General features: G+C 43.0%; 1 protein-coding gene across 2 annotated transcripts in view; it reads left to right on the top strand.

Annotated features, from left to right (window-relative positions):
* Window positions 1–16,050, top strand: part of LOC106613128 (calsyntenin-2) — a 447,582-nt gene that overhangs the window by 394,868 nt on the left and 36,664 nt on the right. For both annotated transcript variants that reach the window (XM_014215083.2, XM_014215084.2), the window contains exons 9-10: window positions 9,355–9,517; window positions 14,787–14,953. In XM_014215083.2, the coding sequence (XP_014070558.2) occupies window positions 9,355–9,517; window positions 14,787–14,953 (330 nt within the window). The remainder of the gene's footprint in view (window positions 1–9,354; window positions 9,518–14,786; window positions 14,954–16,050) is intronic.

Here is a 16,050-nt window from a genome sequence, read left to right as displayed (position 1 = left end):
TACCAACACTGAGAAATATACCAACACTGAGAAACATACCAACAATGAGAAACATACCAACAATGAGAAATATACCAACAATGAGAAATATACCAACACTGAGAAACATACCAACACTGAGAAATATACCAACAATGAGAAATATACCAACACTGAGAAACATACCAACAATGAGAAATATACCAACAATGAGAAACATACCAACAATGAGAAATATACCAACAATGAGAAATATACCAACACTGCGAAACATACCAACAATGAGAAATATACCAACAATGAGAAATATACCAACACTGAGAAACATACCAACAATGAGAAATATACCAACAATGAGACATATACCAACATTGAGAAACATACCAACAATGAGAAATATACCAACACTGAGAAACATACCAACAATGAGAAACATACCAACAATGAGAAATATACCAACACTGAGAAACATACCAACACTGAGAAACATACCAACAATGAGAAATATACCAACACTGAGAAACATACCAACACTGAGAAACATACCAACAATGAGAAATATACCAACAATGAGAAATATACCAACACTGAGAAACATACCAACACTGAGAAATATACCAACAATGAGAAATATACCAACACTGAGAAACATACCAACAATGAGAAATATACCAACACTGAGAAACATACCAACACTGAGAAACATACCAACACTGAGAAATATACCAACAATGAGAAATATACCAACAATGAGAAACATACCAACAATGAGAAACATACCAACACTGAGAAACATACCAACAATGAGAAACATACCAACACTGAGAAATATACCAACTGAGAAACATACCAACTGAGAAACATACCAACAATGAGAAACCTACCAACAATGAGAAACATACCAACATTGAGAAATATACCAACTGAGAAACATACCAACAATGAGAAACATACCAACAATGAGAAACATACCAACATTGAGAAAAATACCAACTGAGAAACATAGCAACACTGAGAAACATACCAACACTGAGAAACATACCAACACTGAGAAACATACCAACACTGAGAAACATACCAACTGAGAAACATACCAACAATGAGAAACATACCAACAATGAGAAACATACCAACAATGAGAAACATACCAACACTGAGAAACATACCAACTGAGAAACATACCAACAATGAGAAACATACCAACAATGAGAAACATACCAACACTGAGAAATATACCAACACTGAGAAACATACCAACAATGAGAAACATACCAACAATGAGAAATATACCAACAATGAGAAATATACCAACACTGAGAAACATACCAACACTGAGAAATATACCAACAATGAGAAATATACCAACACTGAGAAACATACCAACAATGAGAAATATACCAACAATGAGAAACATACCAACAATGAGAAATATACCAACAATGACAAATATACCAACACTGCGAAACATACCAACAATGAGAAATATACCAACAATGAGAAATATAGCAACACTGAGAAACATACCAACAATGAGAAATATACCAACAATGAGACATATACCAACATTGAGAAACATACCAACAATGAGAAATATACCAACAATGAGAAATATACCAACACTGAGAAACATACCAACAATGAGAAATATACCAACAATGAGAAATATACCAACACTGAGAAACATACCAACAATGAGAAATATACCAACAATGAGAAACATACCAACAATGAGAAACATACCAACACTGAGAAACATACCAACAATGAGAAACATACCAACACTGAGAAATATACCAACTGAGAAACATACCAACTGAGAAACATACCAACAATGAGAAACATACCAACAATGAGAAACATACCAACATTGAGAAATATACCAACTGAGAAACATACCAACAATGAGAAACATACCAACAATGAGAAACATACCAACATTGAGAAAAATACCAACTGAGAAACATAGCAACACTGAGAAACATACCAACACTGAGAAACATACCAACACTGAGAAACATACCAACAATGAGAAACATACCAACACTGAGAAACATACCAACTGAGAAACATACCAACAATGAGAAACATCCCAACAATGAGAAACATACCAACACTGAGAAATATACCAACACTGAGAAACATACCAACAATGAGAAACATACCAACAATGAGAAATATACCAACAATGAGAAATATACCAACACTGAGAAACATACCAACACTGAGAAATATAACAACAATGAGAAATATACCAACACTGAGAAACATACCAACAATGAGAAATATACCAACAATGAGAAACATACCAACAATGAGAAATATACCAACAATGAGAAATATACCAACACTGCGAAACATACCAACAATGAGAAATATACCAACAATGAGAAATATACCAACACTGAGAAACATACCAACAATGAGAAATATACCAACAATGAGACATATACCAACATTGAGAAACATACCAACAATGAGAAATATACCAACACTGAGAAACATACCAACAATGAGAAACATACCAACAATGAGAAATATACCAACACCGAGAAACATACCAACACTGAGAAATATACCAACAATGAGAAATATACCAACACTGAGAAACATACCAACAATGAGAAATATACCAACACTGAGAAACATACCAACACTGAGAAACATACCAACAATGAGAAATATACCAACAATGAGAAATATACCAACACTGAGAAACATACCAACACTGAGAAATATACCAACAATGAGAAATATACCAACACTGAGAAACATACCAACAATGAGAAACATACCAACAATGAGAAATATACCAACACTGAGAAACATACCAACAATGAGAAACATACCAACAATGAGAAACATACCAACAATGAGAAATATACCAACACTGAGAAACATACCAACACTGACAAATATACCAACAATGAGAAATATACCAACACTGAGAAACATACCAACTGAGAAACATACCAACAATGAGAAATATACCAACAATGAGAAACATACCAACAATGAGAAATATACCAACAATGAGAAATATACCAACAATGAGAAATATACCAATACTGAGAAACATACCAACACTGAGAAACATACCAACAATGAGAAATATACCAACAATGAGAAACATACCAACAATGAGAAATATACCAACAATGAGAAATATACCAACACTGAGAAACATACCAACAATGAGAAATATACCAACACTGACAGAGATAGTCTAGTCCTCCTTGTTGTACCGTTGTATGTAGTGTCGTGGAAAATTGTCTTAAGAATAACACTTCTTACAAGAACTTGTAAATTCAATATAGACTTTAATACAAAGTAAAAAAGCCGAGCCGGTCCGCGGACAATAACTGCCTTCCTTAGGCAGCGGCTCTGCTTTTATGCATATACAATACATAAATCCATCCTTTATGTAAATGAAGTAAAACCCCCTATGCGTTCTGCCACCTTTTTTTCTACCCAATGGATAACGCCCATATCTGCTTTTAGCTCTAACATTGTAGTGGCTGGATAACGCCCATATCTGCTTTTAGCTCTAACATTGTAGTGGCTGGATAACGCCCATATCTGCTTTTAGCTCTAACATAGTAGGGGCTAGACGCTCCTCATATGGATATGAAAATAATGCATGCATTGCAGGCTTACGCTTGGCATATATTTAGTCATGGCCATACATACAGCTTGCCTGGCCGTTCCTACTTGGGGATGTATGGCCATCTGTTATTTCCACTCAGGGCCTGCTGTCAGTCTCCTCTTTCGCTAGCTAATGTATTTCTATCTTTCTTCCCTCAGCAAGTCTACCTTTCTCCCACTCTAGCTGCTGTATGATTCTGGTACGCTATGGAAAAACAGTGGTTTAAACCTGGTTTATTCCTCCTTACCCTCTGGAGGTCTGTCCAGCAGCAGGCAGCCTCAGCGCCTGCCCAACCCCAGCAGAGTCAGGGTCCGCTGGGCACCGCCACATCCCCTTTAACCTCTATGGGCTAGGTGGGACGCTAGCGTGCCACCCGTGGTGCACTCCATCAACAGCAGGTGCATTTCAAGAGCGGCAAATTTGAATCCAAATAAATGTCAAAATTCAAATTTTTCAAAAATACAACTATTTTACACCATTTGAAAGATAAACATCTCCTTAATCTAACCACGTTTTACGATTTCAAAAAGGTTTTACGGCGAAAGCATAAATTTAGAGTATGTTAGGACAGTACATTTACAAGAGTTGTGTGTAATGTTTTGTCAAGTCAAAGACAGGGTCACCAAAACCATAAAACCAGCTAAAATGATGCACTAACCTTTTACAATCTCCATCAGATGACACTCCTAGGACATTATGTTAGACAATGCATGCATTTTTAGTTCTATCAAGTTCATATTTATATCCAAAAACAGCGTTTTACTATGGCATTGATGTTGAGGAAATCGTTTCCCTCCAATAACCGGCAGTCAAGTCAGCGTCACAAATTAAATAATTAAAATTAGAAAACATTGGTAAAATATTATATTGTCATTTAAAGAATTATAGATTTACATCTCTTGAACGCAATCAACTTGCCAGATTTAAAAATAACCTTACTGGGAAATCACACTTTGCAATAATCTGAGCACTGCGCCCAGAAAAATACGCGTTGCGATACAGACTAGACGTCATGTTGGGGAGATCTAAAATCGAAAATACTATGTAAATAGTCCATTACCTTTGATTCTCTTCATCAGATGTCACTTCCAGGTATCACAGGTCCATAACGAATGTAGTTTTGTTCAAAAAAGCTCATCATTTATGTCCAAAAATCTCCGTCTTGTTAGCACATGATCTAAGCCAGCCGGACTTCTCGTCATGAACGAGGGGAAAAAATATATTTCCGTTCGTTCAAACATGTCAAACGTTGTATAGCATAAATCATTAGGGCCTTTTTTAACCAGAACATGAATAATATTCAAGGTGGACGAATGCATACTCTTTTATAACGTATTGGAACGTTCCATGGCTCTTGTTCGGTCAGATCTCCCTCCAGAAGACTCAAAACACTTTGTAAAGGCTGGTGACATCTAGTGGAAGCAATAGGAAGTGCCAAAATATTCCTCAGCCCCTGTGTTTTTCAATGGGATAGGTTTAAAGTCAATACAACACATCAGGTATCCACTTCCTGTCAGAAAATGTCTCAGGGTTTTGCCTGCCAAATGAGTTCTGTTATACTCACAGACACCATTCAAACAGTTTTAGAAACTTTAGAGTGTTTTCTATCCATATATAATAAGTATATGCATATTCTAGTTACTGGGTAGGATTAGTAACCAGATTAAATCGGGTAAAAAAAAAATATCCAGACGTGCAAATGCTGCCCCCTAGCCCTAACAGGTTAAAGCCTGGAATAAGTCATCTACCAGTCACACCACTCTCCCATGAGCCCCATGCTTTGAAATATTCAACTGTGGGAAGCACACAACAATAGGGGTGCTGCCAAACTATGTGTATGTTCTTATGAAAGTTTCTTGTCTAAATTCCAGACACTATCTTATCCTTTGCAGCATATTACCACCACTAGTCCCAGCACCACTGGATATTTCACACAGACTTGTTCATCTAAGGCTTGACTACCATCGCAGTATCTCTGAATACACTGGTTGGCTACAACATGGCCAGCAGCTGTGAAATAGTCCAATTAGTACAATTTGGGCCAAATCTTGATTTGCTTTATACTATAGCTATGTCATGAACAGTTGTGCTCTGGATAGCCACAATAAGGTAGTGTTTTATATCACAGAAGCACAATGGAACAAGACATGTATCTCTCACTGTAGACATCAGTGGGACGTCATGTAGATTACTGAAATTATTGTAAGAGAGTAAAATTGGCCACATGTGGGCAGTTTACACTGGCTGCTGCATGTCCAGACAGTATGCAGTACATTACATTACATTACATTATGCAGTAGACAGTAGGGGTATATCCTATGCTAACTCATCCAGGCTAATGCTATAGGTTATCACAGGATAAGCCTGACAGCAGATCAAAGAGCAGTAGAGCAGGGCTGTGTCTGTCTGCCAGAGAGCAATTACACTGAATTACAACCAGGGCAACGAGTAGCCCCAGGGAGAGAGAGAGGAAAAGAGGAGAGTAAAAAGAAACATGCAGAGTGAGAGAGGGAGGAGAAAGCGAGAGAGAGAGAGATGATGCAGGGATAGGAAGAGAGAGAAAGGGAGTGAAGAGAGAGAGGGGGCAGGAGAGGACACCTGAGAAGTGTGCATGGAGGGACTGCTGGAGAAGGCTGGCTGTAGACTGTCGGCCTGTAGGCCTGGGTACTTTGTAGTGAAAGCGTGGCTTGCCACTCAGTCCCATAGCGTACTGTATGGAGCTGCAGGGTCCTCACCCTCCTTTACCCTCCCAGCCAGAGACAGACAGGTTCAAGTCTCCAAGGCCTCCAACAACTGTCTGGAGAGCAGTGATATCCCATACAGAGTGGCAGGACTACCCCCTAGAGAGTGGCAGGACTACCCCTAGAGAGAGTGGCAGGACTACCCCCTAGAGAGTGGCAGGACTACCCCCTAGAGAGTGGCAGAGCTACCCCCTAGAGAGTGGCAGAGCTACCCCCTAGAGAGTGGCAGAGCTACCCCCTAGAGAGTGGCAGGACTACCCCCTTGAGAGTGGCAGGACTACCCCCTAGAGAGTGGCAGGACTACCCCCTATAGAGTGGCAGAGCTACCCCCTAGAGAGTGGCAGGACTACCCCCTAGAGAGTGGCAGAGCTACCCCCTAGAGAGTGGCAGAGCTACCCCCTAGAGAGTGGCAGAGCTACCCCCTAGAGAGTGGCAGGACTACCCCCTAGAGAGTGGCAGGACTACCCCCTAGAGAGTGGCAGAACTACCCCCTAGAGAGTGGCAGAACTACCCCCTAGAGAGTGGCAGGACTACCCCCTAGAGAGTGGCAGGACTACCCCCTAGAGAGTGGCAGGACTACCCCATAGAGAGTGGCAGGACTACCCCCTAGAGAGTGGCAGGACTACCCCCTAGAGAGTGGCAGGACTACCCCATAGAGAGTGGCAGGACTACCCCCTAGAGAGTGGCAGGACTACCCCCTAGAGAGTGGCAGAACTACCCCCTAGAGAGTGGCAGGACTAACCCCTAGAGAGTGGCAGGACTACCCCCTAGAGAGTGGCAGAGCTACCCCCTAGAGAGTGGCAGGACTACACCCTAGAGAGTGGCAGGACTACCCCCCAGAGAGTGTCAGGACTACCCCAGAGAGAGTGGCAGAGCTACCCCCTAGAGAGTGGCAGGACTACACCCTAGAGAGTGGCAGGACTACCCCCCAGAGAGTGGCAGGACTACCCCAGAGAGAGTGGCAGGACTACCCCCTAGAGAGTGGCAGGACTACCCCCTAGAGAGTGGCAGGACTACCCCAGAGAGAGTGGCAGGACTACCCCCTAGAGAGTGGCAGGACTAGCCCAGAGAGTGGCAGGACTACCCCCTAGTGAGTGGCAGAACTACCCCCCAGAGAGTGGCAGGACTAACCCCTACAGAGTGGCAGGACTACCCCAGAGAGAGTGGCAGGACTATCCCCTAGAGAGTGGCAGCACTACCCCAGAGAGTGGCAGGACTACCCCCTAGAGAGTGGCAGGACTACCCCCTAGAGAGTGGCAGGACTACCCCCTAGAGAGTGGCAGAGCTACCCCCTAGAGAGTGGCAGTACTACCCCCTAGAGAGTGGCAGAGCTACCCCCTACAGAGTGGCAGGACTACCCCCTAGAGAGTAGCAGAGCTACCCCCTAGAGAGTGGCAGAGCTACCCCCTAGACAGTGGGGCTAACATCTATTTTCTACTATTCATCTCTACTATGTGGCTTTATGCATGTTGGCGCGTGTGTGTTGACCTCTGTGCTTGCCAGCCATTGAATGTGTGAGATTTGGTGCAGTGCTCGTCGTGTCCTAACTGAGGTGACGGCTCAACCATCTGCTGTCCTAGCAGGGGCACCATTAGTAGTGCATTCAGCCCCACCCAGGGCTCTCAGCCCCCGTCACACAGACACCCTGCAAGGGGGCTATTAAACCTCCATCAGCTCTCCCATCGCCTTTATACTGTAACTGCCTCACAACAGTAATTATGTTCTCCTTATAAACAAAGAACTGATGGATCGTCTTGTACTTATGTTTATCTAACAACCCCTTCTTATATCTCCCCTTTTCTCTCTCTCCCTCTCTCTCTCTCCCTATCAATTCAATTCAATTCAAAGGGCTTTATTGGCATGGGAAACATATGTTTACATTGCCAAAGCAAGTGAAATAGAAAATGAAAAATGGTGAAATGAACAATATAAAATGAACAGTAAACATTACACTCACAAAAGTTCCAAAGGAATGGAGACATTAGAAATGTCATATTATGTCTGTATACAGTGTTGTAACGATGTGCACATCCAGCAACCAATAAAGAACAAACACCATTGTAAATAAGCATAAATATAGGTTGTAATTACAATGGTGTTTGATCTTCACTGGTTGCCCTTTTCTTGTGGCAACAGGTCACAAATATTGCTGCAGTGATGGCACACTGTGGTATTTCACCCAGTAGATATGGAAGTTTATCAAAATGTGATTTGTTTTGTAATTCTTTGTGGGTCTGTGTAATCTGAGGGAAATATGTGTCTCTAATATGGTCACACATTTGGCAGGAGGTTAGGAAGTGCATCTCAGTTTCTCCCTCTCTCTCTCTCTTTATCTCCCTATCTTTCTCTCCCTTTCTCTCTTTCTTTCTTTCACTATTTCTCTCTTTCATTCTTCTTCTCTCCCTCTCTCTCTCTCTTTCTTTCACTATTTCTCTCTTTCATTCTTCTTCTCACCCTCTCTCTCTCACTTTCTCTCACTCTCTCTCTGTTTCTATTTCGATCTCCCTCCCTTGCTCTCTCTCTCTCTCTCTCTCTCTCTCTCTCTCTCTCTCTCTCTCTCTCTCTCTCTCTCTCTCTCTCAATTCAATTCAATTCAATTCAAGGGGCTTTATTATTGGCATGGGAAACATATGTCAACATTTCCAAAGCAAGTGAGGTAGATAATATACAAAAGTGAAAATACAGTAAAAATTAACAGTAAACATTACACTCACAGAAGTTCCAAAATAATAAAGACATTTCAAATGTCATATTATGTATATATATATATGTACAGCTCACAGTGTTGTAACGATGTACAAATGGTTAAAGTACAAAGGGGAAAATAAATAAGCATAAATATGGGTTATATTTACAATGGTGTTTGTTCTTCACTGGTTGACCTTTTCTTGTGGCAACAGGTCACAAATCTTGCTGCTGTGGTGGAACACTGTGGTATTTCACCTCTCTCTCTCTCTCTCCCTCTTCTCTCTCTCTCTCTCTCCGATGCAGATCTGTGATAAGGAGTGGCACTATTACGTCATTAACGTGGAGTTTCCTGTGGTGACACTCTTCGTGGACGGCGTGACCTACGACCCTTACCTGGTGACAGACGATTGGCCGATCCACCCCTCTCAGATTGACGTACAGCTCACTGTGGGCGCCTGCTGGCAAGGTGATTATGATGGTGATGATGACAATTACAATGACAATGATGATGATGAAAATGCAACTAGCTCTGTCTCACGTCAGAATTAGATGTTTCTCAAACGTCAAATTTCAAAGTGTTTAATGTTAAGTTTAGGTATTAACTCAGAATTTTTAAGGTTATGTTTAAGGTTAGGCATTAACTCCGAATGGTTAAGGTAAGGGTTAAGGTTTGGGAAAGGCTTAAAACAAATATCTCAGCCTCCCGAGTGGCGCAGCGGTCTAAGGCACTACATCGCGGTGTTTCATCCCAGGCTGTGTCACAACCGGCCGTAAACGGGAGTCCCATAGGGCAGTGCACAATTGTCCCAGAGTCGTCCGTGTTAGGGGAGGGTTTGGCTGGGGGGGCTTTACTTGACTCATCGCGCTCTAGTGACTCCTTGTGGCAGGCTGACTTCGGTCGTCAGTTGAACAGTGTTTCCTTCGACACATTGGTGCGGCTGGCTTCCGGGTTAAGTTAAGTGGGTCACGTTTCGGAGGACGCGTGACTCGACCTTCGCCTCTTACGAGCCCGTTGAGGAGTTGCAGCGATGAAACAAGATTGTAATTGGATTACAATTTGATACAATCACGATATTGGGGGGGAGGGAGTAAGATTACAACAACAAACAAAACAATATATACAGTACCAGTCAAAAGATTGGAAACACCTACTCATTCAAGTTTTTTTTTTACTATTTTCTACATTGTAGAATAATAGTGAAGACATCAACACTATGAAATAACACATATGGGCATTCTCTCAACCAGCTTCACCTGGAATGCTTTTCCAACAGTCTTGAAGGAGTTCCCACATATGCTGAGCACTTGTTGGTGCTTTTCCTTCACTCTGCGGTCCAACTCATCCCAAGCCATCTCAATTGGGTTGTGGTCAGGTGATTGTGGAGGCCAGGTCATCTGATGCAGCACTCCATCACTCTCCTCCTTGGGCAAGTAGACCTTACACGGCCTGTAGGTGTGTTGGGTCATCCTGTTGAAAAACCAATGATAGTCTCACTAAGCGCAAACCAAATGGGATGGCGCATCGCTGCAGAATACTGTGGTAGCCATGCTGGTTAAATGTGCCTTGAATTTTAAACAAATCAGTGACAGTGTCACCAGCAAAGCACTCCCTCACCATCACACCTCCTCCTCCATGCTTCACGGTGGGAACTACACATGCGGAGATCATCCGTTCACCTTCTCTGCATCTCACAAAGACAAAGCCGTTGGAACCAAAAATCTCAAATTTGGACTCATCAGACCAAAGGACAGATTTCCACCGGTCTAATGTACATTGCTCATGTTTCTTTGCCCAAGTAAGTCTCTTCTTATTATTGGTGTCCTTTAGTAGTGGTTTCTTTGCAGCAATTCGACCATGAAGGCCTGATTCACGCAGTCTCCTCTGGACAGTTGATGTTGAGATGTGTTTGTTATTTGAACTTTGAAGCATTTATTTGGGCTACAATTTGAGGTGCAGTTAACTCTAATGAACTTGTCCTCTGCAGCAGAGGTAACTCTAGGTCTTCCTTTCCTGTGGCGGTCCTCATGAGAGCCAGTTCATCATAGCACTTGATAGTTTTTGTGACTGCACTTGAAGAAACTTTCAAAGTTCTTAAAATGTTCCGTCTTAAAGTAATGATGGACTGTCATTTCTCTTTGCTTATTTGAGCTGTTCTTGCCATAATATGGACTTGGTCTTTTACCAAATAGGGATATCTTCTGTATACCACCCCTACCCTGTCACAACACAACTGATTGGCTCAAACGCATTAAGAAGGAAATAAATTCCACAAATTAACTTTTACCAAGGCACACATGTTAATTGAAATGAATTCCAGGTGACTACCTCATGAAGCTGGTTGAGAGAATGCCAAGAGTGTGCAAAGCTGTCATCAAGGCAAAGGGTGGCTACTTTGAAGAATCTAAAATCTAAAATATATTTTGAATTGTTTAACACTTTTTTGGTTATTTCATAGTTTTGATGTCTTCACTATTATTCTACAATGTAGAAAATAGTACAAATAAAGAAAAACCCTTGAATGAGAAGGTGTGTCCAAACCTTTGACTGGAGCCAGATGCTTACGTATGTCTGCCTTGCCCATCCACAGCACCTTGGCAAAACTGAAACCTACTTGAAGGTAACAGCGCTCACTGTTGCCCCCAGTGGCCGGTTTACACATCATCTCCCAATGTCCTCAGACATGGATGGACATCGAATACTGACTTGTATCATGGGTGACCTGGCTGGAAAATGATGACGATGATAAAAATGATGACGATCCGCAACCAATGTCTTGCCCCTGTTATGTGCCCCTATTGACTGGTTCAATGTGAGAAAATGTTTTGGGCATCTGGCCTGACAGTTGATCAATTAGGCCGACTGGACAAGTAGTGTCAGATTTTCTCTCTCCAGACCAAAGATAACAATGGCTGTCTTCGAAGTGCTGTGTGCATAATGTGTATTTTTGGCAGTGAATGAACCTAACTGCCGGAAGCTTTTAATCCACCTTCAATGCACAATGAAGTTGAAAAGTGGAGATACAATCAAGCTGTCTCCAACAAAGCCTGATGCCCAGTTAAAAATGGATAAACGGTCACTTCTCCTGCAGTAGAGCCTACTATTAGCTAAATGACTGTATGAATGTGTCTAATGATGCGTAGCCCTAAATGATGTGCAGAGATAGATCAGGCCAGGATGGAAGGACAGGAGGAGAGGAGGTGAGGAGAAGAGAGGAGGAAAGGAGAGGTGAGGAGAAGAGTGGAGGGTAGGACAGCAGATGAGGAGAAGAGAGGAGGAAAGGAGAGGTGAGGAGAAGAGAGGACGGTAGGAGAGGAGAGGAGGTGAGGAGAAGAGAGGAGGAGAGGAGGAAAGGAGAGGAGGTGAGGAGAAGAGGGAAGGAGAGGAGAGGAGAAGAGAGGAGAAGAGGAGATGTGAAGAGAGGTGAGGAGAAGAGAGGAGGATAGGAGAGGAGGTGAAGAGAAGAGAGAAGGTGAGGAGAAGAGTGGAGGAGAGGAGAGGTGAGGAGGAGGAGGGGAGGTGAGGAGAAGAGAGGAGGAGAGGAGATGAGGAGGTGAGGAGAAGAGAGGAGGAGAGGAGGAGAGGAGGAGAGGAGGAGAGGAGATGAGGAGAAGAGAGGAGGTGAGGAGAAGAGAGGAGGTGAGGAGAAGAGAGGATAAGAGAGGAGGAAAGGAAAAGAGAGACAATGGGCGGGTCCTTTTTTTCTCCTTTCAGCTGCCATGACTGCTGTTTTTTTCTTCTCTTTCATTGAATGGCCGATGGAGTTGAATGGCAGATGGAGTTGAATGGATGATGGAGTTGAATGGCAGATGGAGTTGAATGGATGATGGAGTTGAATGGCAGATGGAGTTGAATGGCCGATGGAATTGAATGGCAGATGGAGTTGAATGGATGATGGAGTTGAATGGCAGATGGAGTTGAATGGATGATGGAGTTGAATGGCAGATGGAGTTGAATGGCAGATGGAGTTGAATGGATGATGGAGTTGAATGGCAGATGGAATTGAATGGCAGATGGAGTTCAATGGCAGATGGAGTTGAATGGCAGATGGAATTGAATGGCAGATGGAGTTGAATGGCAGATGGAATTGAATGGCAGATGGAGTTGAATGGCAGATGGAATTGAATGGCAGATGGAGTTGAATGGCAGATGGAGTTGAATGGCAGATGGAGTTGAATGGCAGATGGAATTGAATGGCAGATGGAGTTGAATGGCAGATGGAATTGAATGGCAGATGGAGTTGAATGGCAGATGGAGTTGAATGGCAGATGGAGTTGAATGGCTGATAGAGTTGAATGGCTGATAGAATTGAATGGCAGATGGAGTTGAATGGCAGATGGAATTGAATGGCAGATGGAGTTGAATGGCAGATGGAGTTGAATGGCTGATAGAGTTGAATGGCTGATAGAGTTGAATGGCAGATGGAGTTGAATGGCTGATAGAGTTGAATGGCTGATAGAATTGAATGGCTGATAGAATTGAATGGCAGATTGAGTTGAATGGCAGATGGAGTTGAATGGCTGATAGAGTTGAATGGCTGATAGAGTTGAATGGCTGATAGAGTTGAATGGCAGATGGAGTTGGATGGCAGATAGAGTTGAATGGCTGATGGAGTTGTGTAGCCCTGAAGAAGGGATTAGAAGACCTTGAATAGAGGAGTAGGTCAGCGACCATTAGGCCTCTCTGAAGGGAACTAAGCCCTCAGTAACCACCCTGTTATCTTTACACAGAGCTATTAGCTTTGACCATTGCCTTTTCAAAGGCTTTAGCTGCGAGCAACCGCCTTATTGACGAGCTCAATGTTCCACTGACAAGCTCTAGTAAAAGTTGGTTCAAACTTCAAGAGGAGTCTGGCTGCTTTCTGGGGTAATCACAGCTGAAGAATGATTATTCTCCCTGGCTGTGAAGGAATTTGCGACTTGATTTGTTCGTTTTACATTATCGTTTTATAAGTGCTCATTAGCATAATGCATAGCTTCTCTGAGCTAGCGGTGACAGGATTGACAGAATGGGGATGTGAAACTGTGTGATGGAATTGGCATTTTAGAGGGAAAGAAATGAACAAGTAATAAGGGAAGGAAAATAGAAAGAAGTTTAATGGAAAAAGCTCAGAATGTGTCAATACAGTCAATGGACTATTCTTCATGCCAGCAGATTGAGAGCATGCACTCTGTGTGTGTTTATCACGCAGACCATGCAGCGCATGCTGAAGGGAAGGGCCTGCCTACCCAGAGCATGTGAGGCCAGGCAGGGGCCAGGCGGGGGCCAGGCAGGGGCCAGGCTGCAGTTTAAACCTTCTCTCTCTCTCTCTCTCTCTCTCTCTCTCTCTCTCTCTCTCTCTCTCTCTCTCTCTCTCTCTCTCTCCTAATGATCTCCTGAAGGCAATTAGAATTGTATGTGGTGTGGTGCTGCCAACAGGCTCACGGTGAAACACACTAAACCTCCTGGTCTGAGAAATGACCTGGAATCAGTGGCATGTCACAGACAGTACAGTAACAGTACATTAGTAGTGGCAGAGAGGGGGGTGGACTCAGGACATATCTGGTTGAAGTGCATACTGGGAGACCTGAAGCGTCCGAAGGCCATTAACAGTGGGATTACTGTGTGCTATTGTCACTCATTACTGACTTTTTAGTCATTGGCTATTGAGGGTTCTGAAAGGATTTCATTTCGTTCTATATAATAATAGTGGAACTGTATTTAGTTAATATTCTTGAATTGTCACCTCTGTGTGTAGGTGGTGAGGTGACGAAGCCGCGGTTCACACAGTACTTCCGGGGCAGTCTGTCAGGGCTGACCATCAGGCCAGGGAAGATAGAAAGCCAGAAGGTCATCTCCTGTCTACAGGCCTGTAAAGAAGGACTGGACATCAACTCACTGGAGAGCCTGGGCAAGGGCATCAAGGTAAGGCAACAGAAACACACACACACACACACACACACACACACACACACACACACACACACACACACACACACACACACACACACACACACACACACACACACACACACACACACACACACACACACACACACACACACACACACACACACACACACACACAGACACAGACTCACAAACACATTCAAATGCTGATACAGTGCATTCCGAAAGTATTCAAGCCCCTTCAGACCCCAGACCCCAGAGGTCCTGGGCTGGCGTGGTTACACGTGGTTGCAGTTGTGTAGCCGGTTGAACGTACTGCCAAATTCTCTAAAACGACGTTGGAGGCAGCTTATGGTAGACTAATTCACTTAAAGTATCTGTCAACAGCTCTGGTGGACATTCCTGCAGTCAGCATGCCCATTGTACACTCCCTCAAAACCTGAGACATCTGTGGCATTGTGTTGTGTGACAAAACTGCGCATTTGGATGGATTATCTTGGCAAAGGGATGTAAACAAAAGTGTGATCATTTAAGAGAAATAAGCTTTTTGTTCTTGTGGAACATTTCTGGGATCTTTTATTTCAGCTCATGAATTATGGGACCAACACTTTACATTTTTGTTCGGTATAGATTCAAACATATGTTAAAACACTTAGTTCCCCCTCCCTTCCCTCTCTTTCCTCCCCTACCCCCTTCATATCCCCCTTCCATCTTTTCTTCCTCCCACCTTCAAGCTGAAGCTGATTCATCTCCCAATACAGAGAGAGGGAGGAGATAAAGAGAAGAGTGGGAAGAGAGAGAGGCCTTATGATAGAGATAGAGAGTGTGTGTGTGTGAGAGAGAGAGAGAGAGAGAGAGAGAGAGAGAGAGAGAGAGAGAGAGGTAAAAAGGCAGGTTCACTTTATCTTTTTCAAATTATTTCCTTTTCTTTTTGTGGCGACCCTTTTCAACGGGTCTCCTGAGTCCAGTACAGCTTAAGGACAGTGTTTAGGATCAGTTGGGACGCTTGACAATGCAATCACAGGAGAAGGAGAGGATGAGAGGAGGGGGGGGGCAGAGGGATAAAATGATATGGAGAGAGCTCCCTGAAGCGTAGTGTCTTTGCTGCTGTG

The sequence above is a fragment of the Salmo salar genome, chromosome ssa09 (genome assembly GCF_905237065.1).
Source record: "Salmo salar chromosome ssa09, Ssal_v3.1, whole genome shotgun sequence".
NCBI classification, from domain to species: Eukaryota; Metazoa; Chordata; class Actinopteri; order Salmoniformes; family Salmonidae; genus Salmo; species Salmo salar.
This window is presented reverse-complemented; position numbering and strand designations above follow the sequence as displayed.